General features: G+C 33.6%; 1 protein-coding gene across 5 annotated transcripts in view; it reads right to left on the bottom strand.

Moving 5' to 3' along the window:
• The window catches only part of RNGTT (RNA guanylyltransferase and 5'-phosphatase), a 323,844-nt gene that overhangs the window by 163,547 nt on the left and 143,469 nt on the right, over positions 1 to 16,828 (bottom strand). For all 5 annotated transcript variants that reach the window (XM_036871771.1, XM_036871768.1, XM_036871767.1 and 2 more), the window contains exon 13: positions 15,256 to 15,356. In XM_036871771.1, coding sequence (XP_036727666.1) covers positions 15,256 to 15,356 — 101 coding nt within the window. The remainder of the gene's footprint in view (positions 1 to 15,255; positions 15,357 to 16,828) is intronic.

The following is a 16,828-nucleotide window of genomic DNA, read 5'->3' as shown; positions in this document are numbered from 1 at the left end:
ATATGATAATGATGAAACATTCCTGATGCGTCAGACTGAAAAATTAGACATTTACAGACCATGTCTGAAGCTAAAGTTCTAATTGGATAACCCCTTTTCCCCCCTTGCTCTCATTTTGAAAGATATATAAATTTAATTTGGTTACTGGCATGGTCTATTGGACTCAACACAAGATAGTGGTTAAAAAAAAAATATTTAGAATTCCAATCTTGGTCTATTGTTCCGGTTCTAATCTCAGTTCACTGAATGCTCTTGGATAAGTCATAACTAAATGACATTTTTCAATTTTCCCATCTGTAAAATGGAGATAACTGTCCTACCTCATGAAGACATTACTTACTTTAATTAACTGGGTAAAATACTGTGAAAATCAAAAAATGATGAAAACGTTCAGTCCAATTAAAATTTAAACTTAAGTCATTATTCAAACCGAAGAGTCTTAAAATGTACTTCTTAAAATCTAAGTTGAATACTCTAGTAGCATTTGTTGAAAATCACCTGACTCATCTGCACCTTCATCTTTCAAAGGGTGTAGAGTAGCATCAAAGTGACAACTTACAATTTAGAATACATACTTTGACCAGCTCACTAGCTCCAGAGGTGATCTGTGGTTATGTAATAAAAGCCCAGGCTCATTTGACAAACCACAGCACAATTAAAAGATAAGTGATCATCCAAGATAAATGGAATGTAACAGAACCAGTTAACAATGGAAATGATAGGAAAAGAGTGAAGTTATCGTCAATACAATACATTCAATCTTTCCTCATCTAAATCATAAATTATATTTATGAAAAGGTGTAGAAATTGATATATTTGAAAACTAACTTGATAGAAATGCTGCAAGTGTTTATTTGCATTTTCCTTTTCTTAATTCACAAAGCTCTTGGATGGAGACAAACAGCCTTCCTAAAGAAATATGCACCACTTTTAACTCAATTCTATAAGTAATTAGTCAGCAACTACAGTATCAATTGTTCTTAAAAGGTTATGCATAATTAAATTTTATAAATTAAATTATATTTTACTGGGACTTTTGCTTCCGGGAAGACAGAGCAGACAAACTTTTCCAGGGACATTGTATACAACACAAACATAAGCTGGGGCGAAGTGAGAGTGGCATGGACATATATACACCACTGAATGTAAAATAGTTGGCTGGTGGGAAACAGTAGCACAGCACAGGGAGATCAGCTCCGTGCTTTGTGATGACCTAGAGGGGTGGATAGGTATTTATTAAATGTTGCTGATATGCAGAATGATAGATCCTAGGGGAAACAGAACAAGAGCTTATTATTCCAAGGAGCATAAGGACAAGATAAAAGAAAAAATATTCAGTCCATTCTCATCATTCACGGTAGTTATGTTCTATAACGTCACCAGGAACACTAAATTAGTGAATACAGAACCACCGATTCTAGAGGAAATACAGCATTAGGTTCCTGCAATCCTCTGATCATATTTTTGTCAATCAAATAACATATAACCTTGTTTTCTGTGTGTTTCTGTTTATAGACACATTATTTAATATATATTGTTGATTCATTAACACTGAACTCACAGCCAACAACACTATAACTCATGCCTGAATAAAGCTTATCTAACACACATATTTTCTCTGAAAGGGAAATCACAGCTTTCTTGCACTTAGGAACACTAGATAGCACTTCAGTGCTACACTTGGAGGCCCAGTGAAATCACCAAAACATGAAAAACATAGCACCACGAAAAAAGACACTTGTTTACAGTATGAGAGTTAAAACAAGAAAGCAGAGCATTGCCTTGTTCAACCTCAGCTGGAAACGTGTACATCGGATGACTCCTAATGTCTGTCCCCCTGTGCATATCCATGAATGACTGTGAAAGCACTGCAAGGTTACAAATAAATTTTAGCTAGTAGGTGAATCTGCAACTGCAGAATCTGTGAATAATAAGGATCAATTGTATATATTCAGTCACAAAAATTTAGAGCAGAAAGTGACTTTAGAGATCATCTTTCCAATGTTCTCATTTTCCAGATGTGAAAAGTAAGAGGTGGAAGAGCTGCATGATATAGGTAAGGTCAGAATCTAATTAATGCAAATCCCCAAAGTCAGAACATATGGCACTTCAGAGAATGAAGAATATTCTTCAGTTTTCCTCAGAGGAGATCCACAAAGTTGCATGTATCAGGATGAAAGTCCCTGATAAGGAAAACCACTGTAGTCTACTCTTCAGAGCCAGTGGCCAAGCAGAAAGTCTAGAAACTGGCCTCCCATGAAACTTCAGCTTGACCTTGTCAAAGTTAAGATAGGGGATGATAACTAGCCAACTTAAGTATAGGTTCTGGTACCAGGTTCAAAACACTATATTATTAGAAAATTTAGCAACTAAACTTCAAAACTGAATGATGAGGTTTGATATTTTTCTTTTCTAATATATACTTGGATTGACTATATAAAAAGAAAATAGCCAAAGCCCACAGATGGGGGGAAAAAGAGAATTACCTCAACAGACCAAAGTTTGACTAAGTGATACCCGAAGTGATGGGTGATTATAATTCACTTAAGAGTAAAGTTAGCAAATTAAAAGGAATTTAGTGAAATGTTTATGATATTCTTACAAGAAATAAATACAAGCATAATTGGTAACCTGCCCAATTCAAAATTTTAGAGTACAACATATTTCTCAATACAGAAAGATCAGTGGAACAAAATAACTATTCTGGACAGATGTTAGAATATATAAAAATGTGGTACAAAATACAAATTGCATCATACCAGTTCTGAAAACAAGCTGAATATTAAAAAAAACAAAAACTAAACTTGAATCCAAAGGTGAATTCTCAATTCACATCACTTTGGGGCATTATTTGACCAAAGTCATTACTTCCAATTCCTTGCTAAGCTTTTTCCAACAACCTTCTTTGCTAATTCATCTTCTCCCAGCCTCTAAAAATGTTGACAGGCCCCAAAGCTCAATCCTTCATCCTCTTTATCCACATTTATTCCTTTGGCTATATCATCCAGTCTCATAGTTTTAAATTCCATCCATATACTGACAGTGTCCAAAATAAATCTCCAAAATTCTAAATTCATTATATTCATCAGCTACTTGACATATGAAGATGGTTAACTATTACAATATCAAACTCAACATACTCAAAACTGAACTTTCAATCTTTCTTCCTAAACCCACTCTTCCACATTCTTCTCCATTCTCAGATGATGGCAACTTCATCCTACTGCTCAGGCAAAAATCCTCGACTCCCTGACTACTCTCTCTTTCTCTCACACCTGTCAGCTCTATGTATCAGTTATGGTTTAACCTGGGGATCAGAACTTTCCAATGATATGGCATCAGGAGTTTATTATAAGGATCAGACCTTATACCACTGTAGGAGAAGCTAAGGAGTACAGATCACAAAGGATATGATTGGAGGATCAGAGAAAAGTCACTAACCAGGGACCATTCAGGGACACCTGTGAAGAAGTCTGTGGAAAACTGTTGCCTCTATGTTTGACGGTGGGCCTGAAAATAGTGATGGCAGGGCAGAGTTGGGAAGAAAAGAATGTACCACAAGCTCCTAAAACAGTTACTAGCAAAGAGAAGGTGCTTAATATTTATTTGTTTATCAAATGAATCAACTGAAGTTCTGCAAGGAGAGAAGAAATGAGGCAACAGTAACATCTGAATAAATAATGGCAAGAAATATTCAGAACTGATGAAAAACAATATAACGTATTTTCCAGAAGCCAAATAAATTTCAGTTAGAAAAACAAAAATCCATACCTAGACTCATCATAGTGAATCTGAACTACACTAAACACAATGATTGGCTCTTAAAAGTAAAACAGAAAGAAAAAAAGGTTATCTTCAAAGGAGACAATTGTACTGACAGCTGACTTCTCAACAGTAACATTGAAAGTCAGAAGACACTGGAATGAAATCATCGATATGCTAAAGGAAAAATAACTGTTTACTTCAAATTCAATGTCCAATGAATAGGGTAAACTAAAGACTGTCATAAAAACAATGGAAATTAGCTACTAGCAGAGTCTAAAAGAAATGTTAAAGAATATAACTACTGACAGAAGTTTAATAATTCCACATAGAAGGTATGAGATAATAGAGGGGATGCATAACAAAAGAAGTTGTAAATAAATAAGAAAAGTAATCAAATATCGGCTGTACATAATAAAAACAATAATGTATTATGGGCTTTAATAAAAAGGAAAAAAGTCAATAATTACACATAAGTTGGAAAGAAGTGAGTAGAATAAAAGTACATTATTTGGAAAGGTAAAAATGTCAACTTTAGACTTACTGAGTTAAATACACATGCTAAAATTTCTAGAGTAAAATATCTAGAACACAACTTCAAATTGAGCAGGACAAAAATGAGAAAAAACTATCAAAATAAAAGGAGGCAAGAAAGAAGAAGAAAATAAATACAGAAAATGTAGGACAAATAACGCAAAATATGACGGTGAAAATTTTTCATATTTTTGATTAATTTAAGTAAGTATAAAACACAAAATGCTCCATTTAAAAGATAAAATATAACCAAAGATAATAAATCCAGCTAAATGCTGTTTACAAGAGATAAATCTAAAATATAAGGAAAGAGAATAAAGTTAAAGGGTAAAACAATATATACAAGGTGTATTTGTTTCCTAGGGCTTCCATAAGAAAGTACCACAAACTGGGTGGCTTAAAACAACAATTTATTGTCTCACAGTTCTGGAGGCTAGAAGTCTGAAATCAAGATGTTGACAGAGGGGGCTTCCCTGCCAATGCGGGGGACATGGGTTCGAGCTCTGGTCCGGGAAGATCCCACATGCTGTGGAACAACTAAGCCTGTGCGCCACAACTACTGAGCCTGTGCTCTAGAGCCCATGAGCCGCAACTACTGAGCCCACATGTTGCAACTACTGAAGCCCGCGAGCCTGGAGCCCGTGCTCAGCAACAAGAGAAGCCACCGCAATGAGAAGCCCGCGCACTGAAACAAAGAGTAGCCCCCGCTCATCACAACTAGAGAAAGCCCACGCACAGCAATGAAGAACCAACACAGCCAAAAAATTTTTTAAAATTTTAAAAAGACGTTGACAGAGCCATGCTCCCTCTGAAATCCATGGAAGAGAAATCCTTTCTTGCCTCTTCCTAGCTTCTGGCGGTTTGCTGACAATCCTTGGCATTCCATGGCTTACAGCTGCAGCAGTTCAATCTCTGCCTCCCTCATCACATGGCCTTCTCTCCTCATGCATCTCTATATCCCTTCCCCTCTAATTATATCTCTCTAATGACACTAGTCATATTGGATTAAGGGCCCACCCTATTCTAGTATGAACTCATCTTCACTTATACCTTGATTGCGTCTACAAAGATCCTATTTCCAAACAGAATCACATTCACAGGTACCAGGGCATGCAACATACCTTTCTGAGGGACACATTTCAACCTACTACGGCAGGCAACCACTAACCAAAAAGAGAGAAGTGGGAAGAAAAAAGCTAACAGAGTTCTAGTAATGTCTACTAACATCAGACAATGTACTACCTGAGAACAAGCGTAGTAAGGTAAGATCAGTTAGAGGCTATTTCGGTAGTCCAGGTAATACAATGCTTGTTTGAATTAAGATCATGACTAGGGAACAAAAGAAAGTCAACATATTTAAGCAATATCTAGAAAGTAAAACTAACAGGACTTCACTGGATACGCAGGTAAGGTAGACAGAGATGATTTATAGGTTTCTGGCTTGTAAAACTGATTAGAATATGTTATCAATCTCTATCTTCTAGCCAGTTACTTTCTAAAGCACAGATAATACCAATTCTTTTTATTGATCACTAACTCTCCATGGTTAGTCCTAATTCTCTACTCTGGTTTTCTTGGTCTATCACAATCTGGTCCTAGCCTACTTTATTCAAGTGTTCACTTCCATAAACTCTAGTGATTCAATAAACATTTCATGTAATTTCATGACTTTTTTCAGACCATATATCTTGAATGCCATGCCTATGTATTTACAAAGTTCTACTCAAATGAACCTTCTTCTATAGAACCTTCACTGTACTATTATTGACAATTAAAATATTTTATATGTAATATAAGATTGTCCGGGCTTCTGCAGTACTTTACTCACACTGATAGTACAGCATCTGTCACACTGATATTTATCTACATCTGTCCCTCCAGTCAAGCTACTCATACCTTCAGGATAGGGCTTACCCATCTTTTTATTCCCAGCACCTCACAATGTGGTTTGCACACAGATGGTTTTCAAGGAATGGTTACTGAATAGTGATTAATCAGTTTTAACTAGCACTGCTACTTACTATGCCCAAAGTCCAAAAGTAAATGGGAGACAAAGAAGATAGTGATTTCTTTTTCATTTTTATAAATTAGATTCTGAAAAAGATGAATAAAGGTCTTTGTTTCTTAGTAATGAATTCATGTAATTTACAGTTAATGTATTCTAAACTCTCTTGAGACTATGTAATACAGTCTATACTTTCTACTATAAAACCATATTTAAATGCTGAAGCAATTTTAAAATCTAAATAATACATAGTCCAGCTCTAGTTATTAAAGTTAAAACATTACTCAGAAGAGGTAAATTGGATGATATCTGAGGAACTCGTGTCACTGTATAATGGTCAGGAAAAATACATTTGATACTAACGTGTTAATTTACTACAATTTAGATCATCAATTCTCAAACAATTAAATAAAAACAGAATGTACTTTCTTAAAAAGCTGCATAATCTAGACTTCCTCTGATGACTGAAAACATGCGTATGAAACCTGCAATGACTTCTGTTTATCAGCATGAACATGAACTATCTTTGAGCTGCAGATATAGAAAACTTCTAGTTGATAGAGGTTTCTAATTAAAATATTACAAGGTGGTAATGTACTATAAATACAATGGTTAAATCTGTAGTGTTTACCCTGAACAATGCTGGTATGTATATGTGCATTTACAAAATCTAAAGCTTAAACTGTTATGACACAATGAAATACGTTTCCTACATATAATTGAGTATAATTTTTTGAAAACCAAGGTCATATATAACAGGTACCAATATAATAAAAGTAAGATACTGAAAACAACCACTAGCAACACCACTTCATGAAGCTTTGCAAAAATCATGGATCATAATTGTTCTTACTATCCCATTATTCAACACTTGGAAGTCCAGTTTGCTAAGATAGTTTTCTGATGTACACAAAGAACAAAATGAGCTCCTTCCATACCCTTCCCCCATATCCTTTCCCTTGAGATTCAAAGCTTAATATGAGTTCCATTTTCCAGAGATAAAAGGACTGCATTAACAATGATGTGCCCTAGCTTTCTTCTTTTTACAATAAATTACCATATTTATATTTTGAAGCTGTCATATGTTAGAGGATATTAAATATCCTCTTGTCATAATTAACTCTTTAAACCAAATTAAATGGCTTGGTTCAAAACAGACTGTGAGAGGTAAAAGAATATAATTCTGTCACTAATTATCTTAAAATTATTTTAATAATCAGAGCTATTTAATTTATTCCACAATTGCATTAAACAGAGAAATGCACAGTGGCTAAAAAGCTCAAATTTTTCCTCATTTTACCCATAAGATATAAACAAGATTTGAACTTGGGATGTTCAGCAATAAATTTATAGTAACTTCATCGATACTCCAGGCCAAATCCTAATACCGTAAGCTGTAGCAAATTGCTAATTTCTAAAATTCCATCCATAATTATATCAAATATAAGCCATTAGACTAAAACATGAGCATTTCATTTTACTAAGGCTTAGTGATATTTCTGTTACAAACACTATTGTTTCTGCAGTAGACTAATATAATGGCATGGAGAGTGACTCTCCTTTATGCATACGATACAAACTCAAGAAGGTCTATAGTAAAATACTATGTTCACAGGCTGCTTGGATTAGTTTGAATCACATTCTCTCCGATGTGATTCAAAGTAGGAACTACACTAGTATTTAATCCATACAATATTCCCCAGGGATATCTCCCAGGTAACAAGCTCCTCATAACGTAAAAGCTAACTTAGAAAAATTGCAATTAAGTAAAACATACATTAAATTAGAACAAATGACACAAGCAAAAGGTTCTCATTGTAATGAATAATTTGAAATGAATAAAGTTAAATGCCAAAGAACCAAATGATAAAACAAAGGTAATGCCAATTTCTCTTCAGTAAATTAACAAGTGAAAAAAAAAGTATTTTGACTCCAGCGACGTTACAAGCACAAGTTTGTAAACCACGTGCTCCTTTTCTCCTAGGTGCTTTGACAATATTTATTTTTGGTAGATGGCCTGAGAACGATTTTCTGTAGGAAGTAGGGAAGACAAAATCAAAGGGTTGAGAAGAATTGCTAATACCTCATAGACAGCCCGGCAGAGGAGCTGAACAGCCAGCCACAGCTTCTCCTTCCCTCACCCGGCCCACTTGGAAATACAGCATAATCAAGAACTTGATACAGTAACCATTCAAAGAACTGAAACCCAAGGAAGCGTTTGTCTTAAAAAAATGTTTGCGTGATGAGAATATGTTCAAATAGGATAAACAAAGCAGTTACCATGGGCCATTTGCTAAAAAATAAAAGTAACCATTGTTATACCCCTCCGACCAGCTAGCTATATGCCAAATAGCTCAGTTACTAAGTGTACTATGTAATAATATTGGTTATATTAGTGTTTTTAACTCTAATTAATTTCATTTAAAATAATTCTTTTAATAAACTGTAAATAAAAGAGTTAAGTATTTCATTCCAAAATAGAACAGAGGGGGGAAAAAAGAAAATGGCTCTGTTCAGCAGAGAAATAAGACTCTTTTTCCCCCTATAGTTTATTAGCTATATTCTTGGTGACTGAATCCTTTCTTATACAAGAACATTTTTTTCAGCAGTCTGAATATTTTACCACTATAATTTGTTTCTTAAAAATAATAACACTTGTTCAAGTAAGCATGAGAATCAGACTATTCTTTTCTTTAAATAAATCTGAGCAAAAGGAAAAAAAAACACTTTAGTCAGCAGAGTTAAGAGGACCTGTTCATACATTTTCAAGTAGAATCATGTAGTTGATTCCACTTACTTCATTGTGCTTCTTATTAAGCTAGGATTTCTCAACTTCAAATGCCCAGACCTGAGTTGGTTAACATGCATCTTACATTTAATCCTACAAAACCTCATAAAGCAATACTATTTTTGCATTTTAGGCCAGTAGCTTGTAATTGTAAAGTCTATAAGGGCAGAACCCATATTTACTTTGTTCACTCCTACAATTGAATATAGAATATGAATAAATCTTCACAACAAATCTATGAGCTAATTACTACTACTGTGGACATTTTACAGATGAGGAAGCTTAAAAAGATTAAGTAACAACAGCAAGGAAGTAGTGGAGCTAGGATTTGGTTCTGTGCAGTCCTGGCCAAAAACCCATGTTCTTAACCACTATACATATTGTCAACATTATTTTAAGACATTTATTACCAAAAAATTCTATACATAAAAATTCTGTGATTTCTGTTATTTCTTGCTCTCCAGGTGTTCAACAAGTTATAATTAATTACACATATAAATTGAAGATATATGCATTTTAAAAGGGAAAAATTAACAGGGATTGGAATCAAACAGGAAATGATTCACAAACAAAAGTGAAATTTACACAGTTCAGCAAACAACAGAACTGTAGGATCGGCAAAAATGGAATATGGACTTTTAAATCTACCTTACTGAAAACAACAAAAATAAAAGCAATATATAATTGCTATATATATTAATATATATTTTACATATATTAGTTCATTTAAACCTCACAAAAGTCTTACAAGGCCAATTCCTATTTTACCAATGAGGAATCTGAGGCACAGAAACAAGGGCTGTGCTAAAGGTCACACAGGTAACAAGAAGATTTAAACCCAGGCAGCCTGGCTCTAGAATCTGTGTTCTAAACTATGCTATACAAATAATACGTTTATACAGCTCACTATAAGTCACTCACATCGTACTCGAGTTTGCACTCTCCAGAACACAGACAACCTTTGTAATCCTAGCTTTTCACAAAGACCACGATTTTTAGTTGGAGATTAGTTAATATAAACGCACAATAATTTTAAAGCAATGTATAGCTTTCAGCTGAAAATCTGAATTGTATGTCTGTAAAGCTCAACACAACGTAAACTGCTAAGATATACACAAGTTATTTTAGGCCATAATAAATCAACATTAAGTTAATATACCTTGAATTTTCAGAAATGGTACTATAAGGAGGGAAAAGAGCAAAGTTTAGATTTTTAAATGCCATCAACAGGACATTTAATAGATTTTTCTATTTGCATTAAATTTTAATCTAACAAGAATCTATACTATAACCACTTTACTACAGCAGCTAAGGGAGATTCAAAACCATACTTTGAAAGCCTAAGACTTCATAAAAAAAAAAATCATTGTAGACATTTTCAAAGATTGGTATTTACATTATACCTTTCAAGACATTCCACTCCATACTAAGCTTTGTAGAAATACTAGGAACACAATCAAGAAAAGAAATTAATTTGTCTCATGGTTTTCTTTTTTTTTTAACATCTTTATTGGAGTATAATTGCTTTACAATGGTGTGTTAGTTTCTGCTTTATAACAAAGTGAATCAGTTATACATATACATATATCCACATACCTCTTCCCTCTTGCATCTCCCTCCCTCCCACCCTCCATATCCCACCCCTCTAGGTGGTCACAAAGCACCGAGCTGATCTCCCTGTGCTATGCGGCTGCTTCCCACTGGCTATCTATTTTACATTTGGTAGTGTATATATGTCCATGCCACTCTCTCACTTTGCCCCAGCTTACCCTTCCCCCTCCCCATATCCTCAAGTCCATTCTCTAGTAGGTCTGCGTCTTTATTCCCGTCTTGCCCCTAGGTTCTTCATGACCTTTTTTTTTTTTTTTAAGATTCCATATATATGTGTTAGCATACGGTATTTGTTTTTCTCTTTCTGATTTACTTCACTCTGTATGATAGACCCTAGGTCCATCCACCTCACTACAAATAACTCAGTTTTGTTTCTTTTTATGGCTGAGTAACATTCCATTGTATATATGTGCCACATCTTCTTTATCCATTCATCTGTCAATGGGCATTTAGGTTGCTTCCATGTCCTGGCTATTGTAAATAGTGCTGCAATGAACATTGGGGTACATGACTCTTTTTGAATTATGGTTTTCTCAGGGTATATGCCCAGTAGTGGGATTGCTGGGTCTTATGGTAGTTCTATTTTTAGTTTTTTAAGGAACCTCCATACTGTTCTCCATAGTGGCTGTATCAATGTACATTCCCACCAACAGTGCAAGAGGGTTCCCTTTTCTCCACATCCTCTCCAGCATTTATTGTTTGTAGATTTTTTGATGATGGCCATTCTGACCAGTGTGAGATGATATCTCATTGTAGTTTTGATTTGCATTTCTCTAATGATTAATGATGTTGAGCATTCTTTCATGTGTTTGTTGGCAATCTGTATATCTTCTTTGGAGAAATGTCTATTTAGGTCTTCTGCCCATTTTTGGATTGGGTTGTTTTTTTGTTATTGAGCTGCATGAACTGCTTGTAAATTTTGGAGATTAATCCTTTGTCAGTTGCTTCATTTGCAAATATTTTCTCCCATTCTGAGGGTTGTCTTTTCATCTTGTTTATGGTTTCCTTTGCTGTGCAAAAAGCTTTTAAGTTTCATTAGGTCCCACTTGTTGATTTTTGTTTTTATTTCCATTTCTCTAGGAGGTGGGTCAAAAAGGATCTTGCTGTGATTTAATGTCATGGAGTGTTCTGCCTATGTTTTCCTCTAAGAGTTTAATAGTGCCTGGCCTTACATTTAGGTCTTTAATCCATTTTGAGTTTATTTTTTGTGTATGGTGTTAGGGAGTGTTCTACTTTCATTCTTTTACATGTAGCTGTCCATTTCCCAGCACCAGTTATTGAAGAGGCTGTCTTTTCTCCACTGTATATTCGTGCCTCCTTTATCAAAGATAAGGTGACCATATGTGCATGGGTTTATCTCTGGGCTTTCTATCCTGTTCCATTGATCTATATTTCTGTTTTTGTGCCAGTACCATAGTGTCTTGATTACTGTAGCTTTGTAGTATAGTCTGAAGTCAGGGAGCCTGATTCCTCCAGCTCCGTTTTTCTTTCTCAAGACTGCTTTGGCTATTCGGGGTCTTTTGTGTTTCCATACAAATTGTGAAATTGTTTGTTCTAGTTCTGTGAAAAATGCTGTTGGTAGTTTGATAGGGATTGCGTTGAATCTGTAGATTGCTTTGGGTAGTATAGTCATTTTCACAATGTTGATTCTTCCAATCCAAGAACATGGTATATCTCTCCATCTGTTTGTATCCTCTTTAATTTCTTTCATCAGTGTCTTATAATTTTCTGCATACAGGTCTTTTGTCTCCTTAGGTAGGTTTATTCCTAGATATTTTATTCTTTTTGTTGCAATGGTAAATGGGAGTGTTTTCTTAATTTCACTTTCAGATTTTTCATCATTAGTGTATAGGAATGCAAGAGATTTCTGTGCATTAATTTTGTATCCTGCTACTTTTTTACCAAATTCATTGATTAGCTCTAGTAATTTTCTGGTAGCATCTTTAGGATTCTCTATGTATAGTATCATGTCTCATGGTATTTTAATATCTTAGCCCCACTTCACTAATCACATGCTACAATTCTTATGATTCAGAGACATGGCTACTCTCCTTTCAAACTATTACAGGCATACTTCTCGTAATGCTCTCTAACACACTGCATCTAACATAAGTATTAGATATAAACTCATTTATTTTGTGAAAACTGCTATAATACATAACATTCTCTCCATGAAAAAAAGCATATTACTCCAGCTAACTGAATAATACGTATTTTATGTAATAATTATCATGTTATAGTTCATATTAAACACCCCATTTTTGAAAACCGACACCCATGTTACATAAATAAATCATGTACCTACACCAATGTAACTTGCATATTGCTATCCGAAAAATCACCTTAAATGCTGACATTCTGGTGTGTTTTAAAGAGGACTAGACTCAAAAATAATTCATTTTTTTAAATAAAAAGTCACTCAAATAGGTAAAATTTTAAAATACATATTTTAAAACATACTAAGAATAAAAGCAAATGACAAACTACTAAACTGAATTACACTTTGCTATATTTAATTGCAATGGACAAATGGAAGGAAAAAATTAATATCATTTCTAACACAGAGATATGGACATGCTACATTTAGCTTCATGTAGCTTTTAAGTGTTGCTAAGAATTACAATCTGTAAAAAGCAAAACAAAATCATCTTTCAAAACTCAATGAAACAATCAACAGAAACACACAAGGTTTTATACTCCTTAACTAAATATTATAAATACAGCATTTAGGCAAAATAAAAGATTTAGTAATGAGGCAATTTAACAAATTTTACTTCATCTTTGAAGCCTTATTTCCAAAGAACCATATTCACCTGTGACTTTTAAGGAAAAAAAAAAGAAGAAGAAGATGCAGGCGGCACCATCTGAATTAATCCCTCAGCCGCCACTGTTTAGAAGAGAGGTGGTCTTCTTTAAGCCACTTCCAGAAAAACATATAAGCCTACACTCAGCTTGCATGACTTTTGATGTGGAGGTTCCAAAGTGAACCAGGAGCCCAGAATATCTGTATACCCTACACTTTGTCAGGAAGAATAATCTTGAGCTTACTACTTAGCAATATTTATCCAAAGATATTTTATATATATGGGGGGGAGGGGGAATGTGTTTGGGGGCAGTTTCAAAAAATATTGATTAATAATATTTAATTATTCATATTATTAGTAGTTAATAGTGTTATAATAATATTGATAATATTGGTTAATAATTAATAAAAGATTAATTGACATTAATGTTAATACCAATGCATAGCTAAGATTAAATTAGAGAAATAATATTTTTGGATAAGTATTGATAAGCAGGAAACTAAAGATTATTCTTATTGACAAAGTATCTGGCATACAGATATTCTAGATTGCCAATATTATTTCTCTATCTAATCTTTTATATTATTCTATAGAATATACATATTCTATCCAATCCTACAGTCAAAAGTTATCTATCTATCTTTGGATTAAACCAGGCCAATAGACAGTGAAATACCTAAACAACACTATTTGCGGCCCCAGATAATTGTTCTGGCTAAACTGTACTTTGCTATTAAGTCACAAACTCTTATTTAATGATGTAAAATACTAACTACTCTATTTTTTGAAAACTGATACCCATATGACTTAATAAAATTATTTTTTTAGTTAGGATTCACCACACTACACAGTATCTTTATTTGAAAATATACAGTCTCTTAAGAGACTTAATCTTCTGGAATCTGGATTCATATAACTCATCGTATATCCTTCATTCCATTAGCTACAAAAAAACAAACCTGTGGTTTATCTTTGGCAAGTAAAAAGAATTTTATGGCATGCATTGGTATACTTTTAACCTCTCTGCCAGCATTATCTTATTTACTTTCTCTTTATGATTTTCTTGATTAAACACTTCTTGTTTTGTTGTTATGCATTTACTTATATGAGATGCCATAAAAAATTGTGGAACAAAGTAAAATTAAATAAGGCTTTGGAAAAACAATGAAAATATTCATGCTAAAGCATGTTTTACTCTAAAATAGCAATCAATGAAGTCAAAAATGAAGATTAACCAATAAATGAAAAAATTAACACTTAATGAACATAATGAAAAATTGTAATGTAATTCCACAATTAAAACCCTACCCTAATAAAGTATAGATAAGTGTTTGCTATCCAAAGGCAAACATGAAGTAGTTTCCTTCAAAGGAAAAAAGGCTTGTTTCAAAACATTTAATTATAATATTAATGATCATATCTTATATTTGTAATTCACCGAACAGGATTACTTTCAAGTAAAATGTATTTTCACTTTTACAATTTAACAAAGTTCATTTTTCTATATAACTTTTTTTTAAGACTAAAATTAGTGAAGTTGAAAGGATGCTACCAACATGTTAGCTGTGATAGGTCAAAGAAGTAATCTGGGAAAATGAGATAGATTTATGGGTACATACATAAAGTATACTGTAAAAGTACTTTACTTTCTTTTTGTAAAGTATATGTAAAATACCCGGTAAACAGTGAAGCCTTATGCAAATGGTATTATTTCATGTAAAAATCATAGGGAAACAAAGGGGCATACTTACCCTTCTCCTCCCATTCTTGTTATCTTTAGGCGAAAATCCACAGAATTCAAACTGGGAGGCTTCCATTTCAAAATATCATCACATCGACCAGGTTTATATTTCTAAAGTGAATTAAAATGATGATAATAGTTAATATGAAGCTAAAAAATTAAACATTTGATTTATTAAATATAATATCAATTACTTTTCATTAAGCAAAATCACTACTTTTTTTCTGAATATAATTTTTGTTATTTTCAACTGATGAGTGAAGTTAGATATCAACCATCTTACTGACGACCTCTTTTTCCTGCCAAAGCATGTAGACACTTGTTTGTGAAAGTCTCGAAAAATAATGAAACCTGTTATTCCCTCCAATCCTACTATAACTTAAAGGAAGTTTGATCATTTTTTTAAAAGTTTGTTCCTTCTTATTCAATAGCTTTACTGTGGGATAATTCATAATTAATAAAATTAACTAATGAATTTTGTCAAATGGATACAATCATGTAACAGTCGCCAGAATCATGATATACAGCATTTCAATCACCCCCAAAAAGTTTCCTCTTGACAGCTGCAGTCAGCTCCCTGTTACCAACTCTCCGGCAAGAGTGACCTTCTTTCTATCACTATAGTTGTGCCTTTTCTAGAATTTATAAGAAATTCTTGCACAAGGTTTTCTATATGCTGGTGCATATATTAGTAGTTTTGTTCCTTTTTATTAAACTGAGCAGGATTCCATTCTATGCATATACCACAAATTGTTTATACATTTACAAGTTGATGGATATCTGGGTTGTTCCCATTTTTAGGCTACCAGGAATGACGCTGGTCTGAACGTTTGTGTGAACATCCGTTTTCATAACTTTTGGGTAAATACCCAGCAGTAGAATGGCTGGGTCACATGGTTAATGTATGTTTAACTTTACAAGAAACTGTCAAATCGTTTTCCAAAGTGGCAGTGACATCTTCCATTCCCACCAGTAATACATGAGAGATCAAACTGCTCCATATCCCTCCTAGGACTAGGTATTGTTGGTCTTTTTAATTCTAAAGTATGTCTCATAATTTTAATTTGCATTTCTCTAAATGACAGATGTTGAAGATCTTCTAATTTGCTTATTTGCTGCTATCTGTGTATTTTCTTTGGTGAAGTTGTCTGTTCAAAATTTTTCCCTTGTTTTTACTGGGTTATCTCCTTATAATTGACCTGTAAGAGTTGTTTACATATTCTGGATAAATAGCCTTGTTTGGATACATGTACTGCAAATATTTTCTACCAGTTTTTGTCTTGCCTTTTCATTTTCTTAACAATTTCTTTTGAATATATTTTAATGAAGTCAAAACCACCTATTTTTTCCAGCTTTATTGAAGTATGATTGAGAAATAAAAAATTTAAGGTATATGACATGATGTTTTGATATATGTATACACTGTGAAATAATTACCACAATCAAGCTAATTAACATATCCATCATCGCAGTTACTTCTTTGTGTATGTTGTAAGAACATTTAAGATCTATTCCCTTAGGAAATTTCAAGTATACTTTATTATTAACCACAGTCACCATGCTATACATTAGGTTTCCAGAAC

Source organism: Balaenoptera musculus, chromosome 12 (assembly GCF_009873245.2).
Source record: "Balaenoptera musculus isolate JJ_BM4_2016_0621 chromosome 12, mBalMus1.pri.v3, whole genome shotgun sequence".
Taxonomy (NCBI): Eukaryota; Metazoa; Chordata; class Mammalia; order Artiodactyla; family Balaenopteridae; genus Balaenoptera; species Balaenoptera musculus.
The sequence above is the reverse complement of the archived record's forward strand: the minus strand, read 5'-3'. Positions and strand labels throughout refer to the sequence as shown.